General features: G+C 40.0%; 4 protein-coding genes across 4 annotated transcripts; 2 read left to right on the top strand and 2 right to left on the bottom strand.

Moving 5' to 3' along the window:
* The first annotated feature begins 863 nt into the window (after positions 1 to 863).
* Positions 864 to 4,259, top strand: LOC115676469 (probable trehalose-phosphate phosphatase C). Its single transcript, XM_030599408.2, has 12 exons — positions 864 to 1,060; positions 1,158 to 1,395; positions 1,695 to 1,835; positions 2,099 to 2,170; positions 2,333 to 2,428; positions 2,565 to 2,621; positions 2,717 to 2,818; positions 3,099 to 3,176; positions 3,281 to 3,350; positions 3,635 to 3,705; positions 3,805 to 3,897; positions 4,006 to 4,259. The coding sequence occupies exons 2-12, from the start codon at positions 1,192 to 1,194 to the stop codon at positions 4,072 to 4,074; spliced, it is 1,053 nt and encodes a 350-aa protein (XP_030455268.1). The 5' UTR covers positions 864 to 1,060; positions 1,158 to 1,191; the 3' UTR covers positions 4,075 to 4,259.
* Positions 4,260 to 7,785: 3,526 nt separating this feature from the next.
* On the bottom strand, positions 7,786 to 9,086 carry LOC115676309 (NDR1/HIN1-like protein 13). The gene has a single exon (XM_030599192.2). It carries the CDS (start codon positions 8,982 to 8,984, stop codon positions 8,157 to 8,159), a length of 828 nt encoding a protein of 275 aa, XP_030455052.1. The 5' UTR covers positions 8,985 to 9,086; the 3' UTR covers positions 7,786 to 8,156.
* A 4,529-nt stretch (positions 9,087 to 13,615) lies between these two features.
* Positions 13,616 to 15,144, top strand: LOC115676495 (uncharacterized). The gene has a single exon (XM_030599441.2). It carries the CDS (start codon positions 13,831 to 13,833, stop codon positions 14,887 to 14,889), a length of 1,059 nt encoding a protein of 352 aa, XP_030455301.1. The 5' UTR covers positions 13,616 to 13,830; the 3' UTR covers positions 14,890 to 15,144.
* A 1,949-nt stretch (positions 15,145 to 17,093) lies between these two features.
* Positions 17,094 to 20,241, bottom strand: LOC115676496 (uncharacterized methyltransferase At1g78140, chloroplastic-like). The gene is made up of 8 exons (XM_030599443.2): positions 19,985 to 20,241; positions 19,278 to 19,378; positions 19,000 to 19,140; positions 18,710 to 18,794; positions 18,167 to 18,360; positions 17,912 to 18,023; positions 17,632 to 17,739; positions 17,094 to 17,432 (listed from the first exon to the last, which is right to left on the bottom strand). Exons 1-8 carry the CDS (start codon positions 20,144 to 20,146, stop codon positions 17,292 to 17,294), a joined length of 1,044 nt encoding a protein of 347 aa, XP_030455303.1. The 5' UTR covers positions 20,147 to 20,241; the 3' UTR covers positions 17,094 to 17,291.
* Between the last annotated feature and the right edge of the window lie 1,072 nt (positions 20,242 to 21,313).

The following is a 21,313-nucleotide window of genomic DNA, read 5'->3' as shown; positions in this document are numbered from 1 at the left end:
TTTAGGACAATTCTTTACAGGCTATGTCTCTGCTCCAATGTTGCTTATGACATTCTGAATTTTCCTACATAAGTTATCTCACTAATTTTTCACCAACTTTTGGGGGGAGAGTCCCACAGTATGCATCTTATTGTTGCAAGATGACATCAACCTAGGTGTTTTAACGCTACACTATTGACATATAGCTCCAAACGCTTTTTAGATTAAAAAATATTGAAATATTGTCCCGCGTTGCCAGACAATAAGTCCTATACATTTTTTATATTTACGTGGTTTCCCTTCACTTTATAGTTTAAATTTTTGGATTTGACTTTCTTAACATAAAATATGAAAAAATAATAAGACAAGAATTTGCATAATTAAGTCCATGCAATTTGCAACATTATTTGGTTTATGGAAACTGAAAACTAAAGCCATAGTCATCATGCAAAAGCAAAGTGAAGATTATGGGGGCAGCCGGGAGTGCAAAACCAAATTTACGGTACAAAATTAGTACACTAAGTAAATATACTGATGAATTCTGGCGAATTTTTTTTTTTAGTACGGTGACGAATTATAATTGAGTATGAATGCGATTCACTTGTCAAAATGGCAATTTAAAATTTATCATATTATTCATATGGGATATGTTAAAACTTTCTAAAAGTGCAATTTAAGGACCATCTTTTTATTTAATAGGCGGGCCTCCAACTGGAAATATTCAATTACGTCACCCAAAGTTGAAAGAAAAAGGAGGAGCGGGGGGGGGGGGGGGAGCCGGAAATAATTGGTGCAGTGAAAAGGGAACAGAGAAAGAGTGTCCCTTGAGTCAAATTTGACTATTCTTTGCGAAAAAAAGTCCATGAAGCCAAAAGCAAAGAGTCTGATGAAGAAGGTTCCTGGCATAGTGCTCCTCTATAAATCCGACTTCACAGTCCCAACTCCCATACCGTAGTTGCGTCTTGAATTGCAAGCTAGAGCTCAAGCGCGCTTCTGATTCTCACACTTTCACAATCTCATCAACCATTTCTTTTCATTTAACCTATTCCATTCTTGCCCTCTCTTCTCCATTCAAATTCAGGTACATATTCATTTTCCATGTAGGTTTTGTATGACATAAGTACATCAACTTGAGTTCGGTTGTTTCTTAAAAAGGTGAATGGGTTGTTTGGCTTTAGGAAGGATTTGACAGAGAGACAGAGAGAGAGAGAAATGACGAGGCGGGGCATTAGCTTGAACATTGCCATGTTCTCAAGCCCGTCGTCGTGGTTCCAAAACAAGAAGCTTCTAAGGATTGAGCCTGGTGGAGGAGACGGTGAATGCGTGGCGAAAAACCACGCATGGGTCGATTCAATGAGAGATTCTTCTCCAACTCGCGTCAAGTTTCCGGGAACCAGAGAGCATAATTCCTGGATTGTAAGTCACATTCTCATATGCGAGTTCTCTCGACCCTTTTCATAACTTTTGACAAAAAAGGTGTAGGAACAGTCTAAAAGATACTCCTCTTTATGACTTAATAATCAATTCTTCACATGGTAGAAATCTAGTTTGAATAGGAGTTTACCGATTAAACAATGAAAAGTAATTCGAAATTCAAGTCGAGCCCCCTCAGAAAAGCATCGTAATGCAAAGTTACTATGATAACTTTGATATTTCTTGAGGTGTCCTGAGAATCTTGGTTGATATAATTTCATATAAATTCAAAAACTCAACAGATTCATCATCCTTCGGCGTTGAAGATGTTCGAGCTGATAACGAATGCCGCGAAGGGGAAGGAGATAGTAATTTTTCTTGATTATGACGGGACACTCTCGCCAATCGTTGAGGACCCCGATCGAGCTTTCATGTCCAATCAGGTTCTTTCTTTCTCACCTATTATAATTACTTGTTTTGTTTTTTTTTATAACTGAGGGGCACATACGCATATGCCCGGCCATTTGAAGTCACGAAACACCATGCAAATCCACCAACCGAATAAGTCCAAGCCTTTGACCTGTATAGGTGGCCTTGAACTAGTTTGCATGTATTTTGCGCATAGTTTGCATATATAATTACTCTGTTCACGTTATTTTCGTCTAGCTTCCACTATATAAAACTTCTCTCCTTTTGCACATATCAGATGAGAGAAGCTGTCAAGGAAGCAGCAAGATATTTCACCACAGCAATAATAAGCGGGAGAAGCAGGGACAAGGTGCACTATTGTTATTGTAAAAACTAAATGCATGTTTGAATTGCTTCTATATTGTTTTCTTCTTCTTCCTGCCCTATAATTTATGAATATTTCCTTTTTCCTTTTACCCATGAGTTTGTGTATGTGTGGGGTTCGACATATTGATTGTTTTTCCTCATGCAGGTATACAACTTTGTGAAGTTACCGGAGCTGTACTATGCAGGAAGCCATGGGATGGATATAAGAGGACCGTCCAAAAGTCAACTCAAAAGCAAGAAAGTGAGCACTTTGTGTTCTTCTTATAATCTCTTTTGCATTAATAAATTTTTAAAAGATCCTCACATCTATATTTTCTGTCATGTTTCATGTATTTTCCCACTTAATAATAATAGAAAGGCATTAATGTGATTACTAGGGTGATGAAGGAGTCCTTTTCCAACCTGCAAGTGAATTTTTGCCCATGATCAATGAGGTGAATTCATCTGCATTATATTTTTTCTGCAAGTCCCGCTTGAGACCAGTATCAAGGTGGTCACCGTATTTACCATTTCACTTGCATCCATGCAGGCGTATAGAGCTCTGTTAAATAGAACAAAATCAATTCCTGGTGCTAAAGTGGAGAACAACAAATTTTGTCTGTCTGTTCACTACCGCAACGTCGATGAAAAGGTAAAACAGTGAATCTGAAAATGATGTCCAGTCGAAATGTTTGAATAACCCCGTAATTTCCAAAAGCGAAAGAAGAACTAATGTAATGACACCCCCCGTAGTTAGATTAGTGGCTTAAGGAATGGAGTTGTGTACGGCATGATTATGATCACTCACACTTTCAAAACCAAATGATATTCATCAGCTCACATTTTCTACGGCTTCTAATATTACTCAAGCCCTAAGACAAAAGCAGAAAAGTTCACTTTTTTCACTCTACATACATTCATCACCTTTGCAGAGGTGGGCTGCATTAGCTGAGCAAGTCAGATCAGTTCTCAGCGAGTACCCAAAGCTCAAACTTACTCAAGGCAGAAAGGTATAAGATTATCTTGCAACATAAATTGTTTCTTATGTGGTTCTAGCGAAAAAGCATTCGATTACATTTTATGTTACAAACGATCCAACATTCATGCTAAACAGGTGGTCGAAATTCGTCCAATTATCAACTGGGACAAGGGGAAGGCTCTTGAATACTTGCTAGAGTCACTAGGTGAGTTTCTGGTCCATATTGAGAAGTTCCTTTTTCCCACGCAAGCACCCTACGTTTATCAGTTAGAGTCATTAAATATGTTCACGATGCTTGTGATTATCAGGACTTGACATATAGTTGAAAGACATATACCTCAACTGGTTTCACTATCTTATTTAATGCATGAATAGAAGTATTTGCCTCTTGTGCTTCCACATTTGATTTTTTGGGCATGTTTATTGCTTAGACCAATACTCATTCGTGCACTGACTGTACCTGTATCCTGTGACATTAAATTTACGTAGGATATGCTAATGATAGCAACGTTCTACCCATCTATATTGGAGACGATCGGACGGACGAAGATGCATTTAAGGTACAATAATTTCTAGGGCACAATCATATGCTCAGTCCCTTGAATGCTTTTTTGGTCCTGGTATTGTTTGAGTGATTCTCACCAGTTCGACGGTTTTAGGTTTTACGTGACAGACGACAAGGAATGGGAATCCTCGTGTCCAACGTAGCAAAAGAAACATGTGCCTCTTATTCTTTGCAAGACCCACCTGAGGTATGCAATAGAGAGGGAATTCTTTGTGCGCGCTTGCAATTATTGTGCTTTGCTTTTGAATTATGGTGGGTTCCTTACGTATGCTCGCGACTTCTGGTGATGTAACAGGTGATGAGCTTTTTGATGCGTTTGGTGGAGTGGAAACGGCACACGAGCCGGGCACGCCATCTGTTCTAAACAGTAGAAGAAATTGGTTTTGAATGCCTTCGAAATTTAGGAGGATTATTTACGAGTAAAACGCAATTGTCCCTTTTATTTTACATGATTTGTTCTCTCTTTTAGAGGGCTGAGCCATGAGCTGAAGCTTGATACCTTATTTGCAGTAGTAAGATATGAAAGATGAGAGTTGCATGCTTTAAGAACCCCATCTCTCTCTCTCTCTCTCTCTCTCTCTCTCTCTCTCTCTCTCTCTCTCTCTCTCTCTCTCTCTCTACTTCAAAAAACACTTCGCTTCTCGTGGGAATCAAGAGAAGCGTCGCAAAAGTCAATGATGCAATTGCTGCTTTGTAAAACTTCTGGATGTGGATGTGCTGTCAACTATCAATAAAACATTATCGCCTGTTAGTGATTTGGCAGATGTGGAAAAAAAAACCTAGCTTGTACTCTTGATCAGATGGTTACAACCTGGAAAGGAACATGAATTAGGCTCAAGGATGACTCGACAGCACAAGTTCAAAGCAAACCTACAAGAAATTGAATAAAATTAGTAAAATCTAGCAACCCGATTGAGTGTGCATCTTTCTTCTTTCCTAAGATTTGATGTTATAGTCACGAATCTCTAGAATCTCACTTTTTGTATTCTGGACGTGTCCCCAACTTTTGAATGGATCTCATTTTTTGGACGAGGGCCCAATGGGCTGGTATATCAGCATTTGGTATGAGGCTTGGCATCGTGCCAGCTCATTTTTTATATATGCTAATCCGCTGCTGCCACGTGTCTGGCCACGATCTCTATTATACCATAGTTCAACGATGATGTTTTTTGACCAAAAAATAATTGTTCCTGCACTTTCTTGAATTCTTAATTGGTTTAGTATCATGCCAACCACTTTTATCATATGCGCGCCAGCCGCCCGTGCCACTTGTCTAACCATGACCCCCATTTCCCGAGATACTAGGTTCGTGGCCTAATTGTCTCTACTTCTCTTTTTCCACGTTGGCATTGTTACAAATGACTATTGTCAATCTCGCACATGCCAAATCTCCTACTAGCCAAACTTATGCCAATAAAAATCTAGCTGTCATAATTCATATAACCCCATATACGTATAAAGCCGATATCTTACTTGCTATTGTCAATGCTTTGAAAAACCAATGTCACTTCCAAAATAATCAATACCTATTTTGGCTATTTTTAGGTGTCAATACCCCCTCAAATCAATACCTTGATTGACATATTTAATGTTCCTTTCATCTACATATTAGTCCATCATATTAGGTGCATCTTAACACATCAATATTAGGAATATCTAATCGATGACAATGAAGTACTATCAGCTTCTTTATCAGTGAAACGTTATGAAATTAGCTCCATGGGATTGGCTTGGTGACTAAGGAATGAATAAGTAGGTTTCGACTAAACGCACCAAAATTGATTTTGTAGCAGATATACTGATATAATTAACTTAATCCAACACCCCAAATATGTTGGATAATCCTTTTCAAGCAGCGCTTTAAATAGGAAAAGCCACTTTTCAAGGGCATATTCATGCTACTGTTGTCTAAAGGCATGACTGACAAATATTAGGCGACAACCGTTTCGGTAAGCAATATTTGGCCCTATTGTTGTCTTAGTTCTGGTAATTGACTCCGTTTTTCCAACATAATACAACAATCAAAACATTGCTGCTAAACTCTAGTGCAACGTTCCTTTTCCTTAGAGCAACACAGCAACAAGATTGCTTAAATCATGAAACTAAGCCTAACGAACGTGCCAGATTGGAGAGTCGAACCTCACACCTTCAATTGATTGGAGGGGGAATAAGGGTGCGAATGGTATCCATTCTGCTCCAGAAATCAAATTCTTGCCAGAAATTGATTTCTAGAATTCTTGCCAGAAATTGATTTCTGGAGGAGAAATCTATTTGGTAAAACATGACTAATTCTGCTCCAGAAATTGATTTCTAGAACAGAAATCTGTTTTGATTTGTTGATTTTTTTTGCACCTAAAAAAATTTAAATTTTACTCAAAGTAGGTGGCCACATGTATTATAAGCCATTCTGTAAAGTTTTGAAATTTTTGATTTTTTTAAATTTTTTTTAGGCACCTAAAAAAATTTAAATTTCACTTAAAGTGGGTGGCCACAGCTATTCTAAGCCATTTTGTGAAGTTTTGAATTTTTTTATTTTTTTATTTTTTTGGGCAACTCAAAAAATTTAAATTTTACTAAAAGTGGGTGGCTACAGATATTTTAAGCCATTCTGTGAAGTTTTGAAATTTTTTTTTTTTTTTGGGCACCTCAAAAATTTTAAATTTCACTCAAAGTGGGTGGCCACAGGTATTTTAAGCCATTTTGTGAAGTTTTGAAAATTTTTATTTTTTTATTATTTTTCTTTTTTTTTGGCACCTCAAAAAATTTAAATTTCACTCAAAGTAGGTGGCCACAGGTATTTTAAGCCATTTTGTGAAGTTTTGAAATTTTTGATTTTTTTTTGCACCTCAAAATATTTAAATTTCACTCAAAGTGGGTGGCCACATGTGTTTTAAGCTATTCTGTGAAGTTTTGAAATTTTTGATTTTTTTTATTTTTTTAAAAAAAATTCACCAAATTTCATTTTTTCCCGAAATCTGATTTTTTTTTATTTTCTGGAAATTTTTATGAATTTTTCTAGAATTTTTCAATTTTTATGCATTTTCTGAAAAAAAAAATTGTGACAAAATAGGGAGAATGCATTCCGGAATCAAGAAGCTACAAAAAGTAGCTTCTCTTTTTCTTGCCAAAAACTCATTCCGGAATCAAAAATGCATTCTGGAATCATGAATGCATTCTGGAATCAAGTATTTTTAACAAACGCATTTTTATTCCAGAATGCAAAAATCGCTTCGGAATGCATTCCGGAAATTTTTTAACAAACGCCATTCTGTTCCGGAATGCATTCCGGAACAGAATTTTTATTCCGGAATGCATTCCATGCGCACCCTAAGCAGCCGAACTAGCTGGTTGGCCATTCATTCTAATTAGTTGGAGGTGGGTGTTGAAGATGCTAGCTTTGCATACGCTCTCCTTCTCCCTCTGTTTTCTCCTTTTCTCCTTCCATTTTTCTTCTTCTCGGCTATTTTGTTAATGTGGCGCTCACTTGGCACCACATCAGCATTCACTCAGCACCACATTAGCGTCAAGTGTGACAAAAGCTACTACGAAAAAACCATGTTAGGTTCAAAATGGACGGAGTTAACGAAAGTACTTTATTGTACTTTTTGAGTAAGGGTTTAAGATTCTTGCACTATTTCAAAGTTTTAGAACTTGATTATACAAATTAAAATTCAATCGCACTTTCCCTCGGATCTTTAGTGCAATTATTTGACAAAAAAAAGTCTTCCTGAAGAAGCTTTTATATATGCCTAAAGAAAAAATTAGGGTCTCTGAGCTATCATTAGAGTGAATTAAGGATATTGATGCTTCAAGAAACTTCTTTGGAACCTTAAGTTTTCTTGGAGTATTCTTTACTTGGCTTTTTACATTTTGCAAATCTTGTGACGCATGCATTTTGATTATTATTTTTTTCAATCTTAAGCACCTGTCCTGCAATATAAATCTGGTTAATAGATTATATTTTATCAAGAAAGTAATTATTTTTTACTTTTGATAGGTCCAAACAAGCAACCCCTAGGAAGAAACGAGGACCGTGATTACAAAAAACACCCATCTAGCTAGTATCAATACGAGAGGTGCAAAAACATACGAAATATACATATACACGGTGGAGAGAAACTGTATACAGCCAAATGAAAATGATAATGAAAAGACAAACCCTACAAATTTTAGGGTTTATAAGATGAAGAAGAGGTATGAAAGGACTCAGATAAATCCCTCCTCGGGGTTCGACCTTGCAAACACTGCAGTCGAAGAAGGGAATTAGCAAAAATTAAATTGCAATATCACCGCATTTTTCACCACTAGCTTCAAATAAGAGAAATAAAGAATAATGGCCACATAAAATGACGATTTCGATCGTTTTAAATTCCAAGATTTCGTCACATTTCACGACGTCAAGTACATGCTTGCAATCCATGCCATCTTAATAAGCTGATGGTATTCTCAAAGGTCTTTGCGCTCTGTTTCGCAATCCTGGGAAAGAACACGAGCATCTTTTCCCAGTGTATCGACCGTGAATCGGCACAAAGCAACGTACCTTGAGGTCGAACCCTCTATTTTCCAAATTTTCCTTCTAGCCGGGACGTTCACATTCAACGCAAACGTCACGTGATTCTTGGTCTTTTGATTGCTTGCCAAGCTTTCCTGCATCTCCTTAGGTAACACAGTATTTGACCCGTTGAGGACGACATCCACGGCCTTCGACGTCTTGTGGTTCTGGTCGAAAGGCGTGTACTTTCCCGTCGCGATCGCCTTTTGTTTGAAAGCGAGCGAGACAACCCCACCTTGCTCGTAGATAAAGCTCGAATATGCGTTCGGGTTCTCAACCTTCAATTTGACATCGTATACGAGTTTGGTATTTTTGTCATGCGACTTCGTCAGGTTCTTGACGAGGAAATTGTCGACATGGAAACTAGGGTTTTTCAGCTTGAAGAAAACGGAGGAAACGATGGCAAGAATGGTGATGGCGAGGACAATCAGGACGATGGTCAAGAAAAGGCAACAGCAGCAAGAACAACAGCACGACCGCTTCTTCTCCCCTGCGGGCTTCTGGTGGCGCTCGACAATCAAGGCGTTCTCCGGGGGCGGCACACGGTAGATCTGGTCTTTGGGGATTTGGACGACATAGGTGTCGGAGGCAAACGAGTGCTCGGGACTGTGGGGATTGGAGACAAGAGTGCGGTCGGGGTTGGCTTCGTGATCGCCATCGCTGCCGCTGCCTCCATCGTGCTGGCTGTCCGCCTTGGGAGGAGGTGGGAACCGCTCCTCCATGGGGAGATGGGGAGCGGTGGAGAGAAGTGGGAGGGATGGATTGTGATATCAGAGAAGAGGTTGGCTTGGCTTGCATGGGGGAGGGTTTGGTGGTTGCATGAATTGCTGGATTGCGGGGGCGAGAGACAATTTCACAAGGGAAAGGTTATAATTAGAGATTGCTTAACTGGGTCAATCGGTTTCATTAACCGTTTCTAATATACACAAGTGCATTTCGTCGTTTGAGTCTATTAAGTAACAAACGAGCTAGAACTTCAATCGATTACTTCTTTCCAATTTGCTTTCAATCCATATGCTCTACGACAACTAATGTTTTTACTATCGTTCAACCATGGAACTAAATTTAAATTTACATAACAATTCATCGATATGGACGGCTAATAGATTGGAATTTTGTGAGCTTGATATCGATTGGAACTTTGACCAATCAGTTTAAGCTGATATCGTCAAATTTTGCCAAGTGAAAAAGATAAATTTTCTCCGCAGCAATACAAATAGGTCTAGTCGAGAAAAAAGGCAGAACGGCATATTATTTTCTGAAGAAGTATGCAGCTATATAGTACGTTCGAATAAAAAGATTACACTCCTTAACTAAACTTAAATGGAGGTTAAACTAATAATCATTGAAGTCGGAGAAGAAAATTGCCATAAAACGCACTTAGGAGAAGGCGTTTTCTGTAAATCTTGTAAGGAGTTCTTTCTCATCGGAGTTTATTGCGGTGCCCTTATGAGCTTGATGATATGAGACATGATCCTAAGATAGAAGTTGCAAGATTCATAATTGTGTGAAAGTTGAGAAAAATTGCTTCAACCCATCAGATCTGGTTCTCTGCCGAAAGGACTTAACAATCGAAAACATATTAGCCGCGCTCGAATTGTGGGACCCACTTGGATGTTGTGGAACTCATGCAGGACGCACCCGATGATCCGGCAGTTCATGTGAGCCGAGTCACATAATTTGGATGCGAGCAATACCTACTCTTAAGAATCTATCGATAGTACGTGGAAAATCATTGCCATATAGCGTTACATTAGCATATTGCCGAGGGATGTAAGGTCAGAGTCCTAGACCTGATCATTTCAATTTAAATGAAACCCATTAAATGGACAAATTGGGCCAAAAACAATGAAAATATGTAGATGATATCATATATTGTCACGAAACCTTGGTCGGGTTTCACAAAGGTCACTGCATTTCAATTTCATGCGGTGAATGTCTTGAACTTTTGTGTAGTCGTTGTATGTTTCTCTCGGATACGATCATTTTTACTAAGATTTTCATAGACAAAAAACAACTTATTCAGTTTTGACATTAATTTAACACTAGTCAAAGCATGACAACACTCGACGTTGATTTTACATGTCTATATTTTCATCGTATCTATCTATTTTTCGAATACGGGACAAGACTGGACTAATTAAAGGAATTTCCTATCATATCCTGTGCTATATTCTACACGAGACAGAAATGGAGAAAACCAAATGCAGCCTAATGTTTCACGTTCCCATGGAAAGCTCAATCTGAAACTGTGGTATTGGATTCTCAGCTCCCCCAGTTGAAAATATTCCCACTAAGAAATGAAGTTCTCCTATCTAACCACTGACCTTAGAAATGAAAGGAGTCAAACCTGTCTTCAATACACGTAGCCTTGCTCTAGAAAGGCTTAAAACCAATAGGCCCGAGGCCCACTGGTACAAATCCAACATACATCTAGGGAGAGGGGAAGCGGCGGCCCTTTCTTGATCTTACTCCATCCCCTCATTCTCCTATCTCTTGAAAAAGGGAAAACCTTCCGGCCAAAACTTCTAAACTTATTGTATTACGATCAATTCAGTCATAATTCTTGTAATTGTGCAATTTAGTCCGAATCCTTTTGACGATTTGCCAATTTAGTCATAAACATTTTGACGATTTGCTAATTTAGTCATAAACTTATTGACATTTTGTCAATTTAGTCATTTTGGCTAATTTTGACTAGAAAACTGACGTGGTGATCTAGTTAACGTCGGTTGTCCTACATGGCACAGGGCCGAAGCCGGCGATGATGTGAATACTTTTTGCAATTTTTTTAATTTTCTGAAATTTTCCTTTTTCCTTTTTTTTTCTTTTCTTTTTCTCTTTTCTTTCTTTTTTCCATTTTCCCTTGTGCCGGCAAGGGCCTTGACACCCTCGCCCGAGGCCAGTCGTCGACCATTGCCAAGACAGCGATCGATGGAGGAAGAAAGAAAAGAAAATTAATAAAAAATTTAATTTTTTTAAATTGCAAAAACAGTCCACGTCAATGCCGGTTGTGACTAAATTGGCAAATGATCAATAGGTTTTTAAGGCTAAATTGACACAATTAAAAGGTTTAAGACTATATTATCAAAAGGTTTATGATTAAATTAGTACAATCGAAAGGTTTATGACTGAATTGGCCGTCGTACAATAGATTTTGAGGTTTTTTCAATAATTTTTCCCCGGAAAAATAAGATTAACATGAGCTTGGAAGCACACCAATCGTTGTCAAATATCAAATCTCAACTTGGCTATTCTATAATTGGAAACTATCCGTAGCGATCATTAGGCATCATTGGGAAACTACATGGCGCCGAGGATCAACACACCATGCGGTCTTGGCCGACACCAGGACACATAAACCCGGGTCATGGCCAACTCGCCCGACTCACTCGATCCCATGCACTCTCCACATCTGGTTCGTGCGCTCAATCTACATGCACACACAAATGCGCGCCCGCCGGCACCAATGAAATCTAAACAAAAGTCAATCATATCAAACACGCGATGAAAAGCCGCCTCGATGTGCACCGGGTAATGCATCCGGCGTTTATTCTCAGTGACAAAGATGTCCACGAAATCAGCCCAAGTCATTGTAAAAAGACCTTGCTGGCTAAAAGAATAGGAACATAAAAATAGGAAAAAGAATGAGGGCGGCGTCTACCAAATCACATGGTAGGAGGAAGGATTGGAATCTTTTTGGGCCCGGAAGAAAGCCGAGTTCCTCACTTCTCTTCCCCACAGATGAATCGATTACGTGCAATCCCGGATCGAGCGGAGCACATGCACCTTTCCTCTGTAAGCTTCATTAAACAATGTCACTCACATTCGATTTGCTGGCTTTTGGCGCAGCTTTTGCACTCAACTCTTTTCTTTGACGCAACCAAACTTGAGGTTCACACGCTTATCGACTTTCACTTTGCATGGATCACAAGTCTGGGGAGAAAGTAAGGTCACATTGTCACATCATGCAAGACTAATCGAGGCTTAAATCGCTTTTGGCGACCAGTGTTCCGACTCATTCCGGGTCGCGTTCGGCTAGCATTCCGGGACATCTCTCGACAGCAACCGACCGCATCGCTTTTTCCCTAATTCGCCCGTTTCGAAACTGCAAAAGAGCAACTCCGCACGCATGTAGCATCATACATCTCGCTTAATTAGTTAATCTTTGCAACTTGGGTATCATCAAAAGGTGGATCGATCTATGGTAGTAGAATAGCCAAAGGGTCCCGAACCAAAAGGCGAGAGAGATAGATAGCCTAAATCGATCCTCATCCTAACACGCAAGGTGGGTAATGGGTTGAGGGGCCAACCCTCGCATGAGCATCCATAATTGCATCCTCATTCCTCACTCGAGAACCCTACTCAAACTTTCTTGGTGGCCCCTCAAAATTCTCCTTTTCTTGGCCTTCTAATGAGGATAGTCATGAGAAAAAGTTGAGAACCGATAATTCGAGTTAGAATCGAATCGAATCGAAATTCCTAAAATATTAACGCATCATATCGTTGAGACGTCCATTCAAAAAGGAAAAGACGCAAAGCCAAATGATTTCCTTTAGCTTACATAAAAAAGTTCTCTGCAAAGCAGACCAAACCAATCACCTTCAATCTTTGTTTATCATTCTTCACATCTTTACAATGTCCAAGTCCTACACAAAATATGTAAATTCGCTTGGCAAATCATTAACTTTACTTTGTTTTTTCGATCACTTTGTTTTTGCATCGTCACAGAAGAGAATAATACTTCAAAAACTCCCCCACCGTCAACTGGTTGGCCTATGAGTGAAGTCCAAACTTTTCCATGTTTACTGAAGAACTGCGACAAAAGTATCCTCTGACAACGAGCTAATCTGGATCAATACAAGTTGAAAGTGGTAAAGGTAAAGCTAAAAGGAGAGGGCAATTGAGTGGTGGCAGATGTACCAGTGGCCAATGGGGATGGACAGTGAATAATGAATATGATCTGTCCAAGGCATAGAAGATGGGGGGTAGGACAGTGTGGTTGGCTTTGTTAACTTTGATCTATCTTTCCATTTATTAAATAATGCTAAAGTATACTAACACTGAGCAAAATTAACATACTAACTGGTGCAGTAGGTTCGTGTTAAGAGTTTAGCATGACCCCCTTGTTTAAAGACTGGTTTAAGGTATATGCTACGTCGGTTCGTACACAAATTTTGTAGTCCGATCTCATTATACCTAGCATCATTTGCAAATATTTAATGGGTCTGGCAATCTTTTGATAGAGAAAAGTAAAGGCCAAGAAAGAACCTCCGATTGAACCGTGACCCCATTTCAATTGGGAAGCAAAAAGCAGTGTCAAACCCCCCATTGGACTATCAAATTGTAAAAGAAAGAAACCAAAAGAAAGAGCAGGGAGAAAAGGCAAAGCAAAGCTGTCCCTCCTCCCCTTTCCTCCCCTCAACTTTCTTTAAAACCCACCAGCAAGTCACAACTCAAAAGCCCAAAAGCACACGGTGCAGAACCAACTCACCTGATCATCGAAGTCACAAACTAATCAGGAAAGAACAAGGTCCTAGAGAGCAACAAGAAAATAGAGGAGACACCATGAGAAGAAGAGAAGCAATCAAATTAGGAGCACCTTCAGCGGATTTCCTAGTATGCTTCCCTCCTAGGGCCCACTTACAGCTGATGGCAAAGCCAGTTAGTAGCCCGGCAAGACCCTCAGAACCCAACCAACTCCACCCCCATTCCCACCACCACCAGCCACCACGACACCGCCATCGCCGGTCCAAATCTTTCACCAAAGGTGCCCAAGCAAGCCCTGTCTTATGGGTCAAAACCAAGCAAATTGGCCCGGTGACGTCCGAGCCGACCTCCCCGAAAGTCACGTGCGCCGGGCAGATCAAGGTCAAGACCAAGACTGGAGCTTGCAAGAGCTGGCAATCAGTGATGGCGGAGATCGAAAGAATTCACAACAATGACAAGCGTAAGAAGAAGCCAACTTGGGGGGAAGCGCTTGGCTTCAACAAGGACATAATGCCGTTCTTGACATGTTTGAGGAACATAAAGTTTAAATTTCGATGTTTTGGCTCTTTTCCTGATGCACAGATCACTAGTGATGACGAAGATGATGAAGACGACGACTGTCGTGACCATGACAACAACCGTGTGGCAACAGACGGAAATGATAACAATGAGACTTCAAGGACAGTATTCTCTAAATGGTTTACGGTCTTACAGGAGGGTAATACCAAGATCAAAGACTTGCCCAAACACGACAGGAAAGAGAAAGGAAGGTCTTGGGATGATGGGTCTATTGATGCACCTGTTGTTCCTCCGTCGAATGCTCTGTTGCTTATGCGGTGTCGATCAGCTCCGGCAAAGACCTGGCTGGTCGAAGGAGAAGAACAAGAACAAGGCGAGAATTGTGGAGATAATAAGGTTGAGCGAGAAGCGAATAGAGAATTAGAGACCAAGAAGAACTTGAAATTGTTAATGGACGAGGCAAAGAGGGAAGAAGAGGAGGAGAGGAAGCAGAAAGAGTGCTTCATGTTGAAATACGATGCAGATTACTATGATATTTCAACCGATATTGCAAAGGAAACTTGGGTATCCAGCGGACTGAGAGATGCACTGTTGAGAAGTCGAAGTTCCAAGAGTTGAAGTTGGCAGCTATATGGTGTTTTTATTTTGTTTTCTTCTTCCTTTTTTGCTTTCTTGTGGTTTGTTTCTCCAGATATTCTGTCTTCCCAGGGGACAGAGGACTGCTAATACCGATCTCTGGAAGTATTATCGTTTTCTACCACGGTTTAACATTGATTGCAACTGTACAGCTTCCTGGTATCCTATCAGCATCAGTGTAAATCTCGGAATGTACTCATTGATCTATATAAAGATTGCGTTGCTTCGATTGTTTGATCTCCAACTTATTCTGCCTATTCTGTATCATTATGACAATGGGCTTCTTTACTTTGTAAAGCCTGAGTCTTATGCACAAAGAAAGAGAGTTAGGAATATGATGTAGTTGAAGAGACAAACGGGTAAACTACGAACAGAGGATTGTAATTTGTATCTTCACGAGGATAATTTGAGCATTGAAGAGTTACGTTATTTTGCATTTCCTGAGGAATCCGTCCCTGATATCCTTGACCGATGTTTGTGCAGTACTGGTCACCACTTTTTTCATCTCGCATATTGGGAACATTAGGATAACTCAATTTGTTCTTTCCATTTGGACATTCTGCAAGAGAAGCTGACAGGGAAACACAGCATAGTTTGAGGGGGCAAAGCTCACTTTATCAGTGACTCTGGAGAGGGGAAAAAGTAAGAGTTGGCAGAGACAAATTCATGCATTTACTCGCAATTTTATCTCCCAGTATGGGCCAACATTAAAGCAACGAACACGTGACAGCCATTTGTTCTTAGAATTGAGGGTTTCATGCTGCAGAGGCTCATCTACGGAGATCATCAAGAGACCTTAGTTCCACTGTTAACATATCTAGCTATACTCGATTTCATTCAAAAGTTTAAGCCAGCGATCAAGCTTGATAGATTAACCGTTCCGTACTATAGCAATTATCCAATTGGAGACTCTACCATACCAGTACCTTCCCAAGACATACCAAAAAGTCAAGGGCATAAATACTGTATAGAGCAACCTCATGATTTTTCTTACAGTTAGTCCTGCCAAACTCAAACCTATCAAACCTTATAGCTATTTAAGCACCAGTAGCTTCCTACTGATCAGGATCTATTATTTCACAGGTATAGTAGCAGCTCCCGAACTAGAACATTTACACTAGACTTGAACTAGCATGTAAGCTATTGACCAAAAAAAAAAAAAAACTAGCATGTAAGCGGCAGAAGCAGTAAGGGAAGCTGAAACTTCAGTGAACATTATCAAAGTGTTCATGCTTGTGATAAGGGGAATTGACAGTGACCGGTATAGGCCTCTCAGGACTAAAAAGTGATAATTTGCCATGAGTTGCTTCTTTACCTGTAACAGCAAACAGGCGAGATTTAACTATTGCCCAGTCGGGCTTTGACCATACCAATGCGACACAACAGCACTCGAGCCTGCCCTCGGAACAATTCATCTCACATGATGAAGGTTAAATTGCCTGCGAGGCCTCTATTAAGAGCACTTTGAACATGCAACTATCTTTGTTTACTGAATGTTTCCTAGCTATCTAAGTCTTTCATCCATCGGTATAGTATCTGTCGTGAAGATCCAGCATCAATTCAGTTGCTGCCACCAAATTTTTGTTCCACATGAGTGCAATTTTAACTAACATGAAAACATAAAAAGTATACGCATTGCAAATGACAAAATTGTCAGTGCGGACTTCCAAACTATCAAGGTTCAGAGAATGTGCAGTCATCTAAAAAACTAAAGTGAAAGTGGCATATTGCAGTTGGCCCATCAAGAGCATCTCTTAAAGCTATCCATTTCTTTCTATATCATATTTGTTGGGAACTTTGCAGACCCACCAATGCTTCAGCATCGTGTTGGGGTTTCACATGTGCATGTCTCATCACAATAACCCCCAAACTGACGATGGGTTCCCTCAATTTATCCTTGATAGAGGGCTACTCAAATAGAATTATAGAGAAAAATAAATTCTTTGGCAAATTAAAATTTGTTATTAAATTTGTCATCCTATATGTCAATTGAAAATTTTTAAGATTCTAAACAGGGAAAATGAGCATATTCATGTATTTTAGATGGCAATTTGGAAGAAATGAAATTTTAGACGGTGGTTCGAAACGTCTAAGAAGCTGTTTTAGTGAAAATTTGAGTCAACAAAAATGAGACTAAAAGTGGAAATTTTAAATTCTAAAGATACTATATGGGTCAAAATACAAGATAAAAAAAATACCAGGCCCCAAATTAATTCCAAGAGGCAAGTCTACTATAGATTGTTGATGAACAGGTTATTTGCATTACATGCCTGTAAACAGCACCAACTGGCATCAAACAAGAGAACCAACAAGACAATACTCAAATGCACTTTTTCTGAAGCAAATTGATGGTGAAGATTGGATTAGAAGAGACAATTGACTGTTCAGCTGGGTTTTGTAGCGGATATCATCACGAAACGCCGATTCCTGGTACATTTGAAATCTTCCAGTCCACATGTTTTGCAGAGATCTTCTAGTTCATGTTCTGATAGGAACATTTGGCTTCCTGACATCCGGAACATATTCTACATTACCAAACAGATATCCCACATTAGGTTTGAATCTTAGCTTAATCTTACAAAGTTCAGTCGCATCACTGGAGGAGAAAAACATCTTAACCAGAACATGAATTGGAGATAGACAACCATCTTTTCCATATAGAGTGCCTCGCAACATGGTGTTTTGGAATAAGAGATATACAAAGTACTCGTCCAAATGATGTACCGTTTGCATAAGCTTCAAGAAAGGGTTGAGAGCATAAGGACCATCATAGATCATGGTTGTGGCAATGAATACTCCACCAGGCCGTAGAACTCGACTTATTTCAGCAACCTACAACACCAAAAGGGCATGATAGGACATCAAATGGTAGTGAAAGCCAAAGAATTAGTACAACATATTGTCTGCTTTCTGTTGGTGAAAGGGTCTCAAGTATATGAACAAGCGATGTATTGCTCATACGACAGAGAAAAAGCAAGGTTAGAAAAAACTCGGAAATCCTTACAGCTGATGAAGGAGAAGACCAACAGTGAACAGCAGCGCCGGCGTGCACAGCATCGACAGAACTCGAAACAAAAGGGAGTCTTGAAATGTCAGCTCTAACAAGAATCAAGTCCCTAAAGCAAATTGAAAGATTAGCCAAATACAATACTAGAGAGCTTGATGAGTACAAAATTCCTTCTAGATTTCTTTTTTATTGCGCCTGTATTAGATGAAGTGGCAACCACCAAACTGTATGAGATAAGGGTCAAAGCCTCACTCCTTCGGGAAGTTCTCCTCCTGCTTAATAAATTCATAGCATTGCTGGAGCATGTTTTCTGAGTAGTCAAGTGCAACAACAAGGGAAAACAGCCCGCTCTTGGCGAAGAGCCTGGTAAATGGACCACTACCGCAGCTGGCATCAATGATATTCCCACCTAAGACGGGCTCAAGATACCCTTTAATCAACTCAAACTGCAGTCAAAGTTTTTAAGTTGATTAGCAAGTAGAGAAAAAGAGATTCCAACTAAATGAAACAATTCGCTTGTATTCTTCAAGAAGCATTCGAATAAGTTGAGCTATAATCAGCAGCAGTGAGACAGTTCACACTCTGTTTTCCCTATTAGACAGAGCAACATTTGCATTGAGCTAGACAATTGAAATCAGAAGGCAAGTTATTTGTCATCCTCAACTCATTATGGAGTACATTTTAGTGGACCTGAAATGAGATATAGTTTAAATTCTACCAGAAAAGTCGTTGCTTTTCATGTTCTTTTGGAAATACAATTATAACAGAATCATGAAATAGGAGACTGTGAATAACCTCCTTTTCTGGACCAGGCCATCCTCCCAATGCAGAAAAGCCTTGACGCCAGCCCCTCTCATAAATATATGAGATCAGCGGTAACCTGAAACGATCAATATATATGCGACCAGTGCTCTTTAGGCATATAAACACATCATTACATTCATCCTCAACCAAGAAGGAAATCTTAAGAGCAGAACAGAACTTGCAATACATGAGATCAATGCACTTGAATGTTATCCTACGCAAGTACGAGGGTCACTGGACTCGAATGTTATACCTGCTGAAAAAGAACAAATCCCACAAACCTGAAAAATTCGGTGACCGGGGCCATGGATTCGGTATATTCCTTGGCTCCACTCGAGGCTGTAAGCTCGAGATGGGTTTTGTTGCCCAAATAAGTCTTCTTACAGGTGCTACATAGCAAAGTAGACTCGGACACAGTATCCCTGCAGAAACATTGAAGTCATCTGATGACGGGGCTGAGTCGAACGAATCCAAACTGAGAGCTTAAGATCTCTCATGACTAATGTACATGTTAGTCCCCCTTTTAGCTTTTACGTAGCTGAGGAATCATTGGACTTACATGGATAATGCTGGACCCGCATGTCTTAGAGGGTCGTAACATATCGGACAAGCTAAAATGCTCTTCTTGGAGGTAACCTCCTGGTCGACTACAATAGGATCCTGCAACACAAGCAAATTGCTAAATCAAACTAGGAGCCAAATTTTCTAGCTGCGAAGTGTTGGAATCTCTTGATCGTTGCAAATACGTTGTAATCATAGTCAACTATTCTAAGTGCCTAGACGAATCTTTGTTTGCCAACGCCTCGGATGATTCTTCATACATCCCCAAATCTCTGACATACACATGATATCAAAGGATGAGGTATTGCGCTCGAATTTTCATGACTCTTCATTTGCCTTTCCACTTGAAATTAATCGACCACCTTCACTACTATGGCAGAATGCCGGACAATGCATCAAGGGGAGCGCTAAATACTTCAAATTACGTAATTCTGTAGCCAAAATGGATCAAACTGCATATTTTCGATGGTACCACGATTCGGATCACCTCAGCTTCGAGACATGATACAAAAGATCAAATTGAGGGACAAAAAATCCGACAGAAACTCGATCGCCACCTCAGAACCATCGTTTTTTGCTTTCGCCGTTCCATTTTACTTTCTACTTGAATTGCTCGTACGCTGCTCATGATCTAACATACCCTCTGACCGAAACGTGACGTGATAAAAAATGCCAAGCCAAGTAAACAGAGATGCAGCATCTCACCGGCAACGCCACCGTTTGAACGGAGGCTCTCACTTTCGCAGCACGAACGCGCTTACTGAAAACCGAGGAGCCGGGCACGAAGGCCGAAGCAGCGCGCGTCCGGGAGCCGAGTTGACTCGGCCTAGCCACGGTGAGGAAGCTGCTGCCGCCGAGCGTCGCCATGGCTCTCTCTCTCTCTCTCTCTCTACCTGCTGAGGTAACGAGGTACAGAGGAAGTCGCCCAGAATATGTTCTGTTTTGGCTTTCACCGACGGGGGCCGACAGTTTTTTAGTTAGAGTCGCCCAATGTCTGCTCACCCAAATATAACATTATTGTCAACTATTTATTTTTAATATTATCATTTCCTAAAAGAACGATTCTTTATTTCTTTTTCTTTTTTTTTAAAATTATTTATCAGTTCTAGCTCTAGTGCAGCAGTTTGTCTCAGATTGTTGTCCGGGCCAGGCAACGGCGTGACGTTTTGGAACGAAATGCGTTTCCATGTACTAGTTGTATTACGAGTATTCATGGGAAGCATCGTCGTCGCGACACTTATTAGGATATACTTTATCATTATTGCATTCATTTTCAAAGTATCGATTGTATATAACATGAGACCCATTAGTATATTAAAAATTGTAAAGTTCCTTTGATTGGTTGCTGGACGAGCGCTTTCGGGGGCACTCTTAACCAAAATCCTTTTGAATATTTCTGCATCGGGCTTGCCTAGTAGTTTTACACCATGCAAAGTCCCGTTTAAGAACCACCTATATACCAATGTGTATACACCGACATATAATGCCGAATATTCGCGGATTAACCGTATTACGTATCATCTACACGTGACTACACAGGCTGATCAGAGCTCGTTTCGTTCACATTTTAAACAGGTATTGTTCTTTTCTAATTTCTTTTAAAGAGTAATGTTACATGAATTAGGATTAACTCACAATATTTTTATCGAGTAAAATGACAGACTGGAAGTCTACGGTGAACATGGAAATTAGCGGACCGTATTCAGCGCCTAACTAGCATTTGCGAAATCAATTTGTAAAATGACACTTCTAATACGTACTTTAGAATACCTACTCATTATTCTATCACTTAATAATCTTCTTGGCTGTTTTAGTAAGGTCTACGTTAAGAGTGTCCCCCTTTAGTTTCTGCTCATGCTGCGTTGACCTCACAATTGCTCCTGGTCGAACGCCTTGCAAAACAATTTGGCCTTGGGCCTATGCGGCCCAAGATCTTGCTCGGCCCACCTGAACATGCTCTCGGCTTCGAACAGGTGGGCCAGTCAAGAGCCGCACCGAGCCTGGGCCGTAGAAAATTAGGCCCATGTTCCACTA

This window comes from Syzygium oleosum, unplaced genomic scaffold, assembly GCF_021117445.2.
Source record: "Syzygium oleosum isolate NSW1041296 unplaced genomic scaffold, Sole_v2.1 Sole_v2.05, whole genome shotgun sequence".
NCBI classification, from domain to species: Eukaryota; Viridiplantae; Streptophyta; class Magnoliopsida; order Myrtales; family Myrtaceae; genus Syzygium; species Syzygium oleosum.
The sequence above is the reverse complement of the archived record's forward strand: the minus strand, read 5'-3'. Positions and strand labels throughout refer to the sequence as shown.